General features: G+C 51.7%; 1 protein-coding gene across 1 annotated transcript in view; it reads left to right on the top strand.

Moving 5' to 3' along the window:
• LOC138350549 (filaggrin-2-like) overlaps positions 1–8,896 on the top strand; it is a 9,551-nt gene extending 655 nt beyond the window's left edge. Inside the window, exon 2 of the mRNA XM_069301559.1 lies at positions 5,680–8,896. Within this exon, the coding sequence (XP_069157660.1) occupies positions 5,680–8,896 (3,217 nt within the window). The remainder of the gene's footprint in view (positions 1–5,679) is intronic.
• The last annotated feature ends 8,696 nt before the right edge of the window (positions 8,897–17,592 follow it).

Raw genomic sequence — 17,592 nt, forward strand, 5'->3', positions numbered from 1 at the left:
CCCAACACCACCACTGGACCCCCAACACCACCACTGGACCCCAACACCACCACTGGACCCCCAACACCACCACTGGACCCCCAACACCACCACTGGACCCCCAACACCACCACTGGACCCCCAACACCACCACTGGACCCCCAACACCACCACCACTGGGACCCCAACACCACCACTGGACCCCCAACACCACCACCACTGGGACCCCAACACCACCACTGGACCCCCAACACCACCACTGGACCCCCAACACCACCACTGGACCCCCAACACCACCACTGGACCCCCAACACCACCACCACTGGGCCCCCAACACCACCACCACTGGGCCCCCAACACCACCACTGGACCCCCAACACCACCACTGGACCCCCAACACCACCACTGGACCCCCAACACCACCACTGGACCCCCAACACCACCACTGGACCCCCAACACCACCACTGGACCCCCAACACCACCACTGGACCCCCAACACCACCACTGGACCCCCAACACCACCACTGGACCCCCAACACCACCACTGGACCCCCACCCCCACCACCACTGGACCCCCAACACCACCACTGGACCCCCAACACCACCACTGGACCCCCAACACCACCACTGGACCCCCAACACCACCACTGGGCCCCCAACACCACCACTGGACCCCCAACACCACCACTGGACCCCCAACACCACCACTGAACCCCCAACACCACCACTGAACCCCCAACACCACCACTGGACCCCCAACACCACCACTGGACCCCCAACACCACCGCTGGACCCCCAACACCACCACTGAACCCCCAACACCACCACTGGACCCCCAACACCACCACTGGACCCCCAACACCACCACTGGACCCCCAACACCACCACTGGACCCCCACCCCCACCACTGGACCCCCAACACCACCACTGGACCCCCAACACCACCACTGGACCCCCAACACCACCGCTGGACCCCCAACACCACCACTGGACCCCCAACACCACCACTGGACCCCCAACACCACCACTGGACCCCCAACACCACCACTGGACCCCCAACACCACCGCTGGACCCCCAACACCACCGCTGGACCCCCAACACCACCACTGGACCCCCAACACCACCACTGGACCCCCAACACCACCACTGGACCCCCAACACCACCACTGGACCCCCAACACCACCACTGGACCCCCAACACCACCACTGGACCCCCAACACCACCGCTGGACCCCCAACACCACCGCTGGACCCCCAACACCACCGCTGGACCCCCAACACCACCACTGGACCCCCAACACCACCACTGGACCCCCAACACCACCACTGGACCCCCAACACCACCACTGGACCCCCAACACCACCACTGGACCCCCAACACCACCACTGGACCCCCAACACCACCACTGGACCCCCAACACCACCACTGGACCCCCAACACCACCACTGGACCCCCAACACCACCACTGGGCCCCCAACACCACCACTGGACCCCCAACACCACCACTGGACCCCCAACACCACCACTGGACCCCCAACACCACCACTGGACCCCCAACACCACCACTGGACCCCCAACACCACCACTGGGCCCCCAACACCACCACTGGACCCCCAACACCACCACTGGACCCCCAACACCACCACTGGGCCCCCAACACCACCACTGGACCCCCAACACCACCACTGGACCCCCAACACCACCACTGGACCCCCAACACCACCACTGGACCCCCAACACCACCACCAATACAATCTTGAGGACACTAAGCTGCCAATCAAAGTTGAATAAGTGATTGTGCATTGTATCGTTGTGTATAATGTATACCCGAGCAGCATACACAGTTGGGGGGGGGGGGATATACACCCCCACACACCCCCCCTCTCTATCATTGACACCCAAATTGACGGATTCCGCCAAACCGTTACAAATACGACCTACTAACTTAATCCCAATGTGTTTCCACATTTGAGACATTAGTTCGAGCCTCCTTTACGGCTCCGGGAAGTTAAATAGCTGTATTTTTGCACGTTTGGTGGATTCAGAGAACAGGTTGGGCAGTAACGCGGGTGGTAGGTGATTGGGGGACGGGCTCTGGCTCCTGGGTCCCCGCACACACCTCTGGCTGGAGCGGGTCTTGGCTACTACGTCAGAAATATGACCTGTTAACCCAACCTAACCCACCAGACCTATTGAGTCCGATACATAGAAAACGGAGATGTTTGTGACCACCCAGGCCGACATGGTGACCAATGACCTCCACAACCCTGGCCAACATGGAGACCAATGACCTCCACCATGGCCAACATGGAGACCAATGACCTCCACAACCCTGGCCAACATGGAGACCAATGACCTCCACCACCCTGGCCAACATGGAGACCAATGACCTCCACCACCCTGGCCAACATGGAGACCAATGACCTCCACAACCCTGGCCAACATGGAGACCAATGACCTCCACAACCCTGGCCAACAAGGAGACCAATGACCTCCACAACCCTGGCCAACATGGAGACCAATGACCTCCACAACCCTGGCCAACATGGAGACCAATGACCTCCACCACCCAGGCCAACATGGAGACCAATGACCTCCACAATCCTGGCCAACATGGTGACCAATGACCTCCACAACCCTGGCCAACATGGAGACCAATGACCTCCACCACCCTGGCCAACATGGAGACCAATGACCTCCACAACCCTGGCCAACATGGAGACCAATGACCTCCACAACCCTGGCCAACATGGTGACCAATGACCTCCACAACCCTGGCCAACATGGAGACCAATGACCTCCACAACCCTGGCCAACATGGAGACCAATGACCTCCACAACCCTGGCCAACATGGAGACCAATGACCTCCACAACCCTGGCCAACATGGAGACCAATGACCTCCACAACCCTGGCCAGCATGGAGACCAATGACCTCCACAACCCTGGCCAACATGGAGACCAATGACCTCCACAACCCTGGCCAACATGGAGACCAATGACCTCCACCACCCTGGCCAACATGGAGACCAATGACCTCCACCACCCTGGCCAACATGGAGACCAATGACCTCCACAACCCTGGCCGACATGGTGACCAATGACCTCCACAACCCTGGCCAACATGGAGACCAATGACCTCCACAACCCTGGCCAACATGGAGACCAATGACCTCCACAACCCTGGCCGACATGGTGACCAATGACCTCCACAACCCTGGCCAACATGGAGACCAATGACCTCCACAACCCTGGCCAACATGGAGACCAATGACCTCCACAACCCAGGCCAACATGGAGACCAATGACCTCCACAACCCTGGCCAACATGGTGACCAATGACCTCCACAACCCTGGCCAACATGGTGACCAATGACCTCCACAACCCTGGCCAACATGGAGACCAATGACCTCCACAACCCTGGCCAACATGGAGACCAATGACCTCCACAACCCTGGCCAACATGGTGACCAATGACCTCCACAACCCTGGCCAACATGGTGACCAATGACCTCCACAACCCTGGCCAACATGGAGACCAATGACCTCCACAACCCTGGCCAACATGGAGACCAATGACCTCCACAACCCTGGCCAACATGGAGACCAATGTCCTCCACAACCCTGGCCAACATGGAGACCAATCAACATGAAAATTATCTCTGCTGAAGACATTGAAAAACTACAAGCAGATATTAACAAAGTTTTCAATTGAGCAACAGAAAATAATATGATGTTTAACGGTGATAAATTCCAGGTACTCAGATACGGTAAAAATGAGGACCTTAAACATAATACAGGGTACAAAACACAATCAAATCTGCCCATAGTAGGAAAACAGCATGTCAAGGATTTGGGAATAATGATGTCTGACGACCTTACGTTTAGGGAGCATAACCAAGCAACTATTGCGACAGCCAGAAAAATGATAGGATGGATTACGAGAACTTTCAAATCCAGGGGGCCGGATTCACGAAGTGATTACGCAGGCACTTACGAACCTGGGGCCAGATTTACGAAGCAGTTACGCAAGCACTTACGAACCTGGGGCCAGATTTACGAAGCAGTTACGCAAGCACTTACGAACCTGGGGCCAGATTCACGAAGCAGTTACGCAGGCACTTACGAACCTGGGGCCAGATTCACGAAGCAGTTACGCAGGCACTTACGAACCTGGGGCCAGATTCACGAAGCAGTTACGCAGGCACTTACGAACCTGGGGCCAGATTCACGAAGCAGTTATGCAACCACTTACGAACCTGGGGCCAGATTCACGAAGCAGTTACGCAGGCACTTACGAACCTGGGGCCAGATTTACGAAGCAGTTACGCAAGCATTTACGAACCTGGGGCTAGATTCACGAAGCATTTACGCAAGCACTTACGAACCTGGGGGCTAGATTCACGAAGCAGTTACGCAAGTACTTACGAACCTGTCCATCTTTTCTCAATCTTTGGCGGCTTTGGTTACAATTATTAAACAGTTAATGAGCTCCGAAGCACCAGGAGGCTGTTTATAACAATAACAATAGTTGATTGGCAAGTTTTCATGCTTGTAAACTGTTTAATAAATGTAGCCAAAGCCGTCAAACAGTTTACAAACATGAAAACTTGCCAATCAACTGTTGTTATTGTTATAAATAGCCTCCTGGTGCTTCGGAGCTCATTAACTGTTTAATAATTGTAAACAAAGCCGCCAAAGATTGTGAAAAGATGGACAGGTTCGTAAGTGCTTGCGTAACTGCTTCGTGAATCTGGCCCCCAGGATCCCATCACAATGGTTGTACTCTTCAAGTCACTTGTGTTGTCCCGTCTTGAGTACTGCTCAGTACTCACTTTCCCCTTCAGAGCAGGAGAGATTGCTGAAATAGAGGGAATACAGAGAACATATACGGCACACATAGACGAGATAAAGCACCTAAATTATTGGGATCGTCTCAAAGCCCCCCAAATGTACTCACTAGAAAGGAGACGAGAGAGATACCAAATAATATACACATGGAAAATACTTGAGGGCCAGGTCCCTAATCTACACAGTAAAATAACAATGTACTGGAGTGAACGATATGGAAGAAAATGCAAGATTGAACCAGTGAAGAGCAGAAGTGCCATAGGTGTGCCATAGAGGTGCCATAGGCACAATCAGAGAACACTGTATAAACATCAGAGGTCCGCGGTTGTTCAACGTCCTCCCAGCGAGCATAAGAAATATTGCCGGAACAACCGTGGACATCTTCAAGAGGAAACTGGACGGTTTTCTAAGAGAAGTTCCGGATCAGCCGGGCTGTGGTGGGTACGTGGCCCTGCGGGCCGCTCCAAGCAACAGCCTGGTGGACCAAACTCTCACAAGTCAAGCCTGGCCTCGGGCCGGGCTTGGGGAGTAGAAGAACTCCCAGAACCCCATCAACCAGGTATATGTGGGCCTGCGGGCCGCTCCAAGCAACAGCCTGGTGGACCAAACTCTCACAAGTCAAGCCTGGCCTCGGGCCGGGCTTGGGGAGTAGAAGAACTCCCAGAACCCCATCAACCAGGTATATGTGGGCCTGCGGGCCGCTCCAAGCAACAGCCTGGTGGACCAAACTCTCACAAGTCAAGCCTGGCCTCGGGCCGGGCTTGGGCAGTAGAAGAACTCCCAGAACCCCATCAACCAGGTATCAAAACGAAGCCCTTATGTTAGCTGGCTGACTGTCCCCCACAGCGGGTACAAGGACCAGACACAGCGGGTACAAGGACCAGACACAGCGGGTACAAGGACCAGACACAGCGGGTACAAGGACCAGACACACAGCGGGTACAAGGACCAGACACAGCGGGTACAGCAAGACACAGCGGGCACAGCAAGACACAACGGGCACAGCAAGACACAGCGGGAACAACAAGACCGGACACAGCGGGAACCACAGACCGGACACAGCGGGTACAAGGACCACAGACCGGACACAGCGGGTACAAGGACCACAGATCGGACACAGCGGATACCACAGACCGGACACAGCGGGTACCACAGACAGAACACAGCGGATACCACAGACCGGACACAGCGGGCACCACAGACCGGACACAGCGGGCACAGCAAGACACAGCGGGCACCACAGACCGGACACAGCGGATACCACAGACCGGACACAGAGGGTACCACACACCGGACACAGCGGGTACCACAGATCGGACACAGCGGGCACCACAGACCGGACACAGCGGGCACAGCAAGACACAGCGGGTACCACAGACCGGACACAGCGGGTACCACACACCGGACACAGCGGGTACCACACACCGGACACAGCGGGTACCACAGACCGGACACAGCGGGTACCACACACCTGACACAGCGGGTACCACAGGGACGGACACAGCGGGTACAAGGACCGGACACAGCGGGTACCACAGACCGGACACAGCGGGTACCACAGACCGGACACAACGGGTACCACAGACCGGACACAGCGGGTACAAGGACCGGACACAGCGGGTACCACAGGGACGGACACAGCGGGTACAAGGACCGGACACAGCGGGAACCACAGACCGGACACAGCGGGTACCACACACCGGACACAGCGGGTACCACAGACCGGACACAGCGGGCACCACAGACCGGACACAGCGGGCACCACAGACCGGACACAGCGGGTACCACAGACCGGACACAGCGGGCACAGCAAGACACAGCGGGCACCACAGACCGGACACAGCGGGTACCACAGACCGGACACAGCGGGTACCACACACCGGACACAGCGGGCACAGCAAGACACAGCGGGCACCACCGACCGGACACATCGGGTACCACAGACCGGACACAGCGGGCATCACAGACCGGACACAGCGGGTACCACAGACCGGACACAGCGGGCACCACAGACCGGACACAGCGGGCACAAACAAGACACAGCGGGCACAGCAAGACACAGCGGGTACCACAGACCGGACACAGCGGGCACAAGACACAGCGGGCACAGCAAGACACAGCGGGCACCACACACCAGACACAGCGGGCACCACACACCGGACACAGCGGGCACAAGACACAGCGGGCACAGCAAGACACAGCGGGCACAAACAAGACACAGCGGGCACCACAGACCGGACACAGCGGGTACCACAGACCGGACACAGCGGGTACCACAGACCGGACACAGCGGGCACAAACAAGACACAGCGGGCACAGCAAGACACAGCGGGTACCACAGACCGGACACAGCGGGCACAAGACACAGCGGGCACAGCAAGACACAGCGGGCACCACACACCGGACACAGCGGGCACCACAGACCGGACACAGCGGGCACAAGACACAGCGGGCACAGCAAGACACAGCGGGCACCACACACCGGACACAGCGGGCACCACAGACCGGACACAGCGGGCACCACACACCGGACACAGCGGGCACAAGACACAGCGGGCACAGCAAGACACAGCGGGCACCACACACCGGACACAGCGGGCACCACAGACCGGACACAGCGGGCACCACACACCGGACACAGCGGGCACCACACACCGGACACAGCGGGCACCACAGACCAGACACAGCGGGCACCACAGACCGGACACAGCGGGTACCACAGACCGGACACAGCGGGCACCACACACCGGACACAGCGGGTACCACACACCGGACACAGCGGGCACCACAGACCGGACACAGCGGGCACCACAGACCGGACACAGCGGGCACCACAGACCGGACACAGCGGGTACCACAGACCGGACACAGCGGGCACAAACAAGACACAGCGGGCACAGCAAGACACAGCGGGCACCACACACCAGACACAGCGGGCACCACACACCGGACACAGCGGGCACAAGACACAGCGGGCACAGCAAGACACAGCGGGCACAAACAAGACACAGCGGGCACAAACAAGACACAGCGGGCACAAACAAGACACAGCGGGCACAAACAAGACACAGCGGGCACCACACACCGGACACAGCGGGCACAAGACACAGCGGGCACCACACACCGGACACAGCGGGCACCACACACCGGACACAGCGGGCACCACAGACCGGACACAGCGGGCACAAGACACAGCGGGCACAGCAAGACACAGCGGGCACCACACACCGGACACAGCGGGCACAAGACACAGCGGGCACAGCAAGACACAGCGGGTGCCACAGACCGGACACAGCGGGCACCACAGACCGGACACAGCGGGCACAGCAAGACACAGCGGGCACCACACACCGGACACAGCGGGCACAGCAAGACACAGCGGGTGCCACAGACCGGACACAGCGGGCACCACAGACCGGACACAGCGGGCACAAACAAGACACAGCGGGTACAGCAAGACACAGCGGGCACCACACACCGGACACAGCGGGCACCACACACCGGACACAGCGGGCACCACACACCGGACACAGCGGGCACCACACACCGGACACAGCGGGCACAAGACACAGCGGGCACAGCAAGACACAGCGGGCACCACACACCGGACACAGCGGGTACCACAGACCGGACACAGCGGGTACCACAGACCGGACACAGCGGGTACCACAGACCGGACACAGCGGGCACCACAGACCGGACACAGCGGGCACAAGGACCGGACACAGCGGGTACAGCAAGACACAGCGGGCACCACACACCGGACACAGCGGGCACAAGACACAGCGGGCACAGCAAGACACAGCGGGTACCACACACCGGACACAGCGGGCACCACAGGGACGGACACAGCGGGCACCACAGACCAGACACAGCGGGCACAAGACACAGCGGGCACAGCAAGACACAGCGGGTACCACAGACCGGACACAGCGGGTACAAGGACCGGACACAGCGGGCACAGCAAGACACAGCGGGCACCACAGACCGGACACAGCGGGCACAGCAAGACACAGCCGCGGTTGGCGCCAAAAGACCCACTTCCGCCGCCCAGAAGACTTGACAAGAAACAAAAACTAGAGCCTAAGGCGTCTGATCTTGGCCAACAAATCAAATCTCTCCGCTGCCTATCACATTTGCACCCTCTAATGAGGCCAGAGCCGCGGGTAATTAAGGCTAAATTTGCAAAATAAGTGGGTAATTGTTGGCACTTACCGATGGACGAGGACCCCAAGGCGGTCAGCATGTCCAACGAGGCCTGGCCGTCAAACTACGCACTCCCAGATCCACTCTTTCAACGTTTGATTATGAAAAGCGCGTTCGCTCCGCTGATTACGTACATATGAAGTAATATGGTCGCTAGACAAGATCTCAATGAAGATTTCCCAATACTAACTTTCCTTGTTAAACCTATCTCCTCTTGTTAAGGGCTAGGCGCATTGGGCGAGCCCGCTCGGCCAATCAGCGCGTCTGTAGCGCTGCGGGGAGCGGGGAGTGGGCGGGGCCTGGCCTCCTGGCTCCGCCTACTCCCCGCCCACCCGGCCAATAGCAGCCCAGGACGCTTATACGAAGAATAATCTGCCGCCAAATTGGAGATAATACACAATGGAAACCATACAATTGAACGGATTGCGGGAAAATTGCTTCAACGCCGGCGGGAAAGACGTTTAAAACGTAAACCTGCGACGTATTGCTCTGGAACGTGAGTAAATCCGCGTTAAAATAGGGTGGGATAGAGGCGGTGGAGCGGGAGACATATTGGCGCCTCTGGCAAGTCAAGCGGCCCGCCAAGCCGGCCCCATCCATCATGGCCGCCGCGCCACCGTTCCATCCGTCAATTGTCAAAACCTGTGATTGAATTTCATCCCCTTTCTCTTTGTATGACCAATACCGGTGATCGCTCCCTCCCCTATACTCACTAACATCAATTACCAATTAGTGGGCATAAAGAGCCGTGTGTGTGTGTGTACCGGGCCACCCAGAGACCATCCTGGGCCACACAGAGCCAGTCTGGACCACCCTGGACCATCCCGGCCCACCCCGGGCCACTCTGGACCACCGTGGGCCAGCCAGGGCCAAGACAAGCTGGTGAAACATTTCACTTTGCGTCATAAAGCCTTTATGATGGCTAATACCACCCATACACGGGTGTGTATGGGTGTATACTGTATGGGGGGGGTGTAGGGTGTAGTGTAGTTGGTATACCCGTCAATACTTGTGTGGAGGGTTGAGCTTCAGCTCCTCAGGTCCGCCTCTCAACCACCGAGCAACTCTCACTGTTTCAGTGTAACTCATACCCTCCCCCCCCCCCCCCACTGTGGCGTGTGTATGCTCTCAGAGATGTGTTTGTAGGGTGGAAACTTAGCTCCTGAGCCCCGCCTCTTGTTCTGCTCTACGTACGGTCGATTATTGTCCTTTGTAATGAATCATTGTGTTCATTTAACACAGCCGTGTTAAATGCTCTTGGCGGGGGCTCTTGCTCTTGGCGGGGGCCAAGAGCTGGTGCCTGCGGGCACATCTAGGTGAGTACACACACACACACACACACACACACACACACACACACACACACACACACACACACACACACACACACACACACACACACACACAGACGACGCCAAAATTATGAGAAGGATTAAGACAGAGGAGGACAGCTTGAGGCTTCAAGAAGATCTGGACAAGCTGCAGGAATGGTCGAACAAATGGTTGTTAGAGTTTAACCCAAGCAAATGTAATGTAATGAAGATAGGAGTAGGAAGCAGGAGACCAGATACAAGGTATCACTTGGGAGATGAAATACTTCAAGAGTCAGAGAGAGAGAGAAAGACCTGGGGGTTGATATCACGCCAGACCTGTCCTCTGAAGCTCATATCAAGAGGATAACAGCAGCAGCATATGCCAGGTTGGCTAACATAAGAACGGCCTTTAGAAACTTGTGGAAGGAATCTTTCAGAACATTATATACCACATATGTCAGACCAATCCTGGAGTATGCGGCTCCAGCATGGAGTCCATATCTAGTCAAGCATAAGACTAAACTGGAAAAGGTTCAAAGGTTTGCCACCAGATTAGTACCCGAGCTGAGAGGTATGAGCTACGAGGAGAGACTACGGGAATTGAACCTCACTTCGTTGGAAGACAGAAGAGTTAGGGGGGACATGATCACCACATTCAAGATTCTCAAGGGAATCGACAGGGTTGATAAAGATAGGCTATTTAACACAAGGGGAACACGCACAAGGGGACACAGGTGGAAACTGAGTGCCCAAATGAGCCACAGAGATATTAGGAAGAACTTTTTTAGTGTCAGAGTGGTTGACAAATGGAATGCATTAGGAAGTGATGTGGTGGAGGCTGACTCCATACACAGTTTCAAGTGTAGATATGATAGAGCCCAATAGGCTCAGGAACCTGTACACCAGTTGATTGACGGTTGAGAGGCGGGACCAAAGAGCCAAAGCTCAACCCCCGCAAGCACAACTAGGTGAGTACAACTAGGTGAGTACACACACACACACACACACACACACACACACACACACACACACACACACACACACACACACACACACACACACACACACACACACACACACCACAGAAAAAAAAGTTCAGAGGTATGCCACTAGACTAGTCCCAGAACTAAGAGGCATGAGTTACGAGGAAAGGCTGCGGGAAATGCACCTCCTGACACTGGAAGACAGAAGAGTCAGGGGAGACATGATCACTACCTACAAAATTCTCAGAGGAATTAACAGGGTAGATAAGGATAAACTGTTTAACACTGGCGGGACGCGAACAAGGGGACACAGGTGGAAACTGAGTACCCACATGAGCCACAGAGACGTTAGAAAGAACTTTATTTCAGTGTCAGAGTAGTTAACAGGTGGAATGCATTAGGCAGTGATGTGGTTGTTATCTTGAGGTTATCTTGAGATGATTTCGGGGCTTTAGTGTCCCCGCGGCCCGGTTCTCGACCAGGCCTCCACCCCCAGGAAGCAGCCCGTGACAGCTGACTAACACCCAGGTACCTATTTTACTGCTAGGTAACAGGGGCATAGGGTGAAAGAAACTCTGCCCATTGTTTCTCGCCGGCGCCTGGGATCGAACCCGGGACCACAGGATCACAAGTCCAGTGTGTTGTCCGCTCGGCCGACCGGCTCCCAGAGGACAGAGAAAAGCTGAAAATGAACCTCACTGAAGCCAAACGTCTAAATGGAGATAGAAATGAAGAAGAAAGAAATTATTTTGTTCTACAAAGTGTCAGGGACTGGGAAGGTTGTGAAATGGTACATAAAGACACAGCAACAAAATCATTACAGGAAGAGAGTGTAAAGAACAAAGGGAAGAGGAACATGTTCCTGAAAATAGTATATACCAACATCGATGGAGTGAGATCGAAAATATTGGAGTTGAAGGATATAATCAAGCTCAAAGTCCCAGATATTGTCCCATTAACACAGACGAAACTTGAAGAAAATATTTTAAATGAAGTGGTGTTCCCAAGAGGCTGCTCAGTTTGGAGACGTGACAGGACAACTAGGAAGGTGGGAGGAGGAGTGACTGTGCTGGTGAAAGAACACCTGAGGGTAAGAGAATTAATGTTTGAAAACCCGCGAGATATTGACATAATGGCATTGCAGATCTGGAACCAGGATGATAAGATAATAACTGTAAATGCCTACAGCCCACCAGCAAGCAACACATGGACAAAGGAAGAACTGGATGACAAACGAGAGGGCCTCGTAATGGTCATGAGAGAGACTATGGTAAGAGCGGACGAAGATAAATCCTGATTGTTGGTACTGAGGGACTTCAACTTTAAGGCAATAGACTGGGAGACCTACGAGGCCAGAACAGAGGACATTTGGACAGGCAGATGAACCTCATCTTGGAGACATTGATGTATCAACACGTCAAGCAGGCCACAAGAATGAGGGAAGGACATGTTCCGTCAGTACTGGATCTAGTATTCAACAGGAAAGAAGAAGAGGTGTGTGACATCCAGTACCTCCCTCCCTTGGGAGAGAGTGATCACGTCCTCTTGGACATTAAATACGCTTTGCGATATAATCTAGTAGAGAATCTAGTGAAACAGTTGTTAAACTCGATTTCAAAAGAGGACGCTATGGGAAACTTAGAAATTTTTTTCTTGGGTATAATTGGACAGACTTGTTGCTAGGCAAGGAAGTAAATGAGATGTATGCCAAATTTTGCACAATATATGCTGAAGGAACACAAACATTCATACCAAAGCAGAGATGCAGACCTGGGAAACTGGGTTGGTTCAACAGAAATTGTGAGAGGGCCAGAGATCAAAAGACACAAGCATGGAATCATTATAGGAAGAGGCCAAACCCACAAACCTACCAGCGATACAAAGATGCAAGAAACAACTACACGTCAGAGAGGCAGAGAGGAACATTGAGAACGGTATAGCAGACAAATGTAAATCAGGTCCAGGCCTTTTCTATATATTCATTAAAAGCAAGCTGTAGGTAAAGGATAATATTCAGAGGTTGAAAATGGGGGACAGATACACGGAAAATGAAAAGGAAATGTGTGAAACATTAAACGAAAAGTTCCAAAGTGTGTTTGTACAAAATGAGTTCTTCAGGGAACCAGACACAATAAGAATTCCAGAGAACAACATAGAGCACATAGAGGTGTCTAGAGACGAAGTGGAACAAATGGTTAAGGAGCTAAGTAAGAACAAAGCAGTTGGCCCAGATGGCGTTTCACCATGGGTTCTGAGAGAATGTGCACCTGAGCTCAGCATACCACTTCAACTGATTTTTCAGGCATCCCTGTATACAGTTGTAGCTGATGTGTGAAACAGGCTAACGTAGTTCCAATCTACAAACGTGGAAGCAGGGAAGACCCCCTTAATTATAGACCTGTATCATTGACAAGTTTAATAGTGAAAGTATTGGAAAAAATAATTAAAACTAAATGGGTAGAACACCTGGAGAGAAATGATATAATATCAGACAGACAGTATGGTTTTCGATCTGAAAGATCCTGTGTATCGAATTTACTCAGTTTCTATGATCGAGCAACAGAGATATTACAGGAAAGAGATGGTTGGGTTGACTGCATCTATCTGGACCTAAAAAAGGCTTTCGACAGAGTTCCACATAAGAGGTTGTTCTGGAAACTAGAAATATTGGAGGGGTGACAGGTAAGCTTCTATCATGGATGAACAATTTTCTGACCGATAGAAAAATTAAAGCAGTAATCAGAGGCAATGTATCGGACTGGAGAAAAGTCACAAGTGGAGTACCACAGGGTTCAGTTCTTGCACTAGAGATGTTTATTGTCTACATAAATGATCTACCAGTTGGTATACAGAATTATATGAACATGTTTGCTGATGATGCTAAGATAATAGGAAGGATAAGAAATTTAGATGACTGTCATGCCCTTCAAGATGACCTGGACAAAATAAGTACATGGAGCACCACTTGGCAAATGGAATTTAATGTTAATAAATGCCATGTTATGGAATGTGGAATAGGAGAACATAGACCCCACACAACCTATATATTATGTGAGAAATCTTTAAAGAATTCTGATAAAGAAAGAGATCTAGGGGTGGTTCTAGATAGAAAACTATCACCTGAGTACCACATAAAGAATATTGTGCAAGGAGCCTATGCCACGCTTTCTAACTTCAGAATTGCTTTTAAATACATGGATGGCGATATACTAAAGAAATTGTTCATGACTTTTGTTAGGCCAAAGCTAGAATATGCAGCTGTTGTGTGGTGCCCATATCTTAAGAAGCACATCAACAAACTGGAAAAGGTGCAAAGACATGCTACTAAGTGGCTCTCAGAACTGAAGGGCAAGAGCTACGAGTTAGAGGCATTAAATATGCCAAAACTAGAAGACAGAAGAAAAAGAGGTGATATGATCGCTACATACAAAATAGTAACGAATTGATAGAATCGATAGGGAAGATTTCCTGAGACCTGGAACTTTAAGAACAAGAGGTCATAGATATAAACTAGCTAAACACAGATGCCGAAGAAATATAAGAAAATTCACCTTCGCAAATAGAGTGGTAGACGGTTGGAACAAGTTAGGGGAGAAGGTGGTGGAGGCCAAGACCGTCAGTAGTTTCAAAGCGTTATATGACAAAGAGTGCTGGGAAGACGGGACACCACGAGCGTAGCTCTCATCCTGTAACTACACTTAGGTAATTACACACACAGAGGTCACGCACACACACACACACACACACACACACACACACACACACACACACACACACACACACACACACACACACACACACCCTAAGGACTTGACACAATTCCATGTATCAATCTACATAAAACTAAGACCCCAGGAGAGTGCCTCAATACCTTCCTTGTTCGAATATCTCCCTCGTTCGAACATCTCTCTTGTTCGAACATCACTCGTCCGAACACTGTTCAAGAACCTCCCTTTGTTCGAACATCACTCGTCCGAACACTTTGTTCAAGGGTGTTCGGACGAGGGTGTTCAAGGGTGTTATTGAGGGTGTTCGAACACCCTCAATATCCCCGTCAACTATGAAGAGCCGAACAGTGTTCGGTATTGCACACTCGCTAATCCGAATATTCGGTTACAACGAACACTGTAGCATATATTTCGTTTATCCGGATATTCGTTTAGTACGAACACTACAATACATATCTCGTTAATCCGGATATTCGATTACAACGAACACTAAAACACATATACCCGTTAATCCGGATTACTCTGTTCGTACGAACACTATAGCATATATTTCGCTAATCCGAACACCCGGTTAATAAGACCCCAACGATACATATTTACTCGATGCTCATAATCAATATATATATATATATATATATATATATTATATATATATATATATATATATATATATATATATATATTATATATATATATATATATATATATATATATATATATATATATATATATATATATATATATATATATATATATATATATATATAAAGGAACAGTCCAGACATAAGGAACAAGGAGCTACTTAGGGCCCAGCAAGAGAAAAAAAAACAGGAAAATATGAGAACGGTTTGAAGAGCTTTGCACAAGGGTTCAAATCCCTTTCATAGCACTGTGAGGTGGGTTAGTGGATTGTGAGGTGGGTTAGTGGATTGTGAGGTGGGTTAGTGGATTGTGAGGTGGGTTAGTGGATTGTGAGGGGCTACAGAGGATTGTGAGGGGCTACAGAGGATTGTGAGGGGCTACAGAGGATTGTGAGGGGGCTACAGAGGATTGTGAAGGGCTATAGAGGATTGTGAGAGGACTACAGAGGATTGTGAGGGGCTATAGAGGATTGTGAGAGGACTACAGAGGATTGTGAGGGGCTATAGAGGATTGTGAGAGGACTACAGAGGATTGTGAGGGGCTATAGAGGATTGTGAAAGGACTACAGAGGATTGTGAGGGGCTATAGAGGATTGTGAGAGGACTACAGAGGATTGTGAGGGGCTATAGAGGATTGTGAGAGGACTACAGAGGATTGTGAGGGGCTATAGAGGATTGTGAGAGGACTACAGAGGATTGTGAGGGGCTACAGACCTCTGTATAGTGACTCTCGTGTGACTGTGTATATATATTATGTAACTAATTATACATAATTGGTCGTAATTGCAGAACCGGCCAATTATTAAATATAAAGCCAATAATACAATATTTGTATTCAATAAATACACGCTGATTGTATTCCATGTCGTCAATCATTACAATTTTTGTAATTCAATTTAATTATTTTTTCCCTTTGATTAAGTTAGTAAATATATATATTCCTGAGTTTTAAAAATTAATTAAACGTGTGTGTGTATGGCTGAACTACACTGTTTATAATATATATATAAATATTTTAATGTTCTAATGTTACAGTTTTACACACAGGAGGGTACAGGAGCAGACGACTGCTGACTCCTGTTAGCTGGCTGAGAGCTTTCCCTTCCCATAGCTCATGGTAAGCCTTACCCTACTAGTTTTACACACAGGTGGGTACAGGAGCAGACGACTGCTGACTCCTGTTAGCTGGCTGAGAGCTTTCCCTTCCCATAGCTCATGGTAAGCCTTACCCTACTAGTTTTACACACAGGTGGGTACAGGAGCAGACGACTGCTGACTCCTGTTAGCTGGCTGAGAGCTTTCCCTTCCCATAGCTCATGGTAAGCCTTACCCTACTAGTTTTACACACAGGTGGGTACAGGAGCAGACGACTGCTGACTCCTGTTAGCTGGCTGAGAGCTTTCCCTTCCCATAGCTCATGGTAAGCCTTACCCTACTAGTTTTACACACAGGTGGGTACAGGAGCAGACGACTGCTGACTCCTGTTAGCTGGCTGAGAGCTTTCCCTTCCCATAGCTCATGGTAAGCCTTACCCTACTAGTTTTACACACAGGAGGGTACAGGAGCAGACGACTGCTGACTCCTGTTAGCTGGCTGAGAGCTTTCCCTTCCCATAGCTCATGGTAAGCCTTACCCTACTAGTTTTACACACAGGTGGGTATAGGAGCAGACGACTGCTGACTCCTGTTAGCTGGCTGAGAGCTTTCCCTTCCCATAGCTCATGGTAAGCCTTACCCTACTAGTTTTACACACAGGAGGGTACAGGAGCAGACGACTGCTGACTCCTGTTAGCTGGCTGAGAGCTTTCCCTTCCCATAGCTCATGGTAAGCCTTACCCTACTAGTTTTACACACAGGTGGGTACAGGAGCAGACGACTGCTGACTCCTG

The sequence above is a fragment of the Procambarus clarkii genome, chromosome 46 (genome assembly GCF_040958095.1).
Source record: "Procambarus clarkii isolate CNS0578487 chromosome 46, FALCON_Pclarkii_2.0, whole genome shotgun sequence".
In the NCBI taxonomy this organism is placed as follows: Eukaryota; Metazoa; Arthropoda; class Malacostraca; order Decapoda; family Cambaridae; genus Procambarus; species Procambarus clarkii.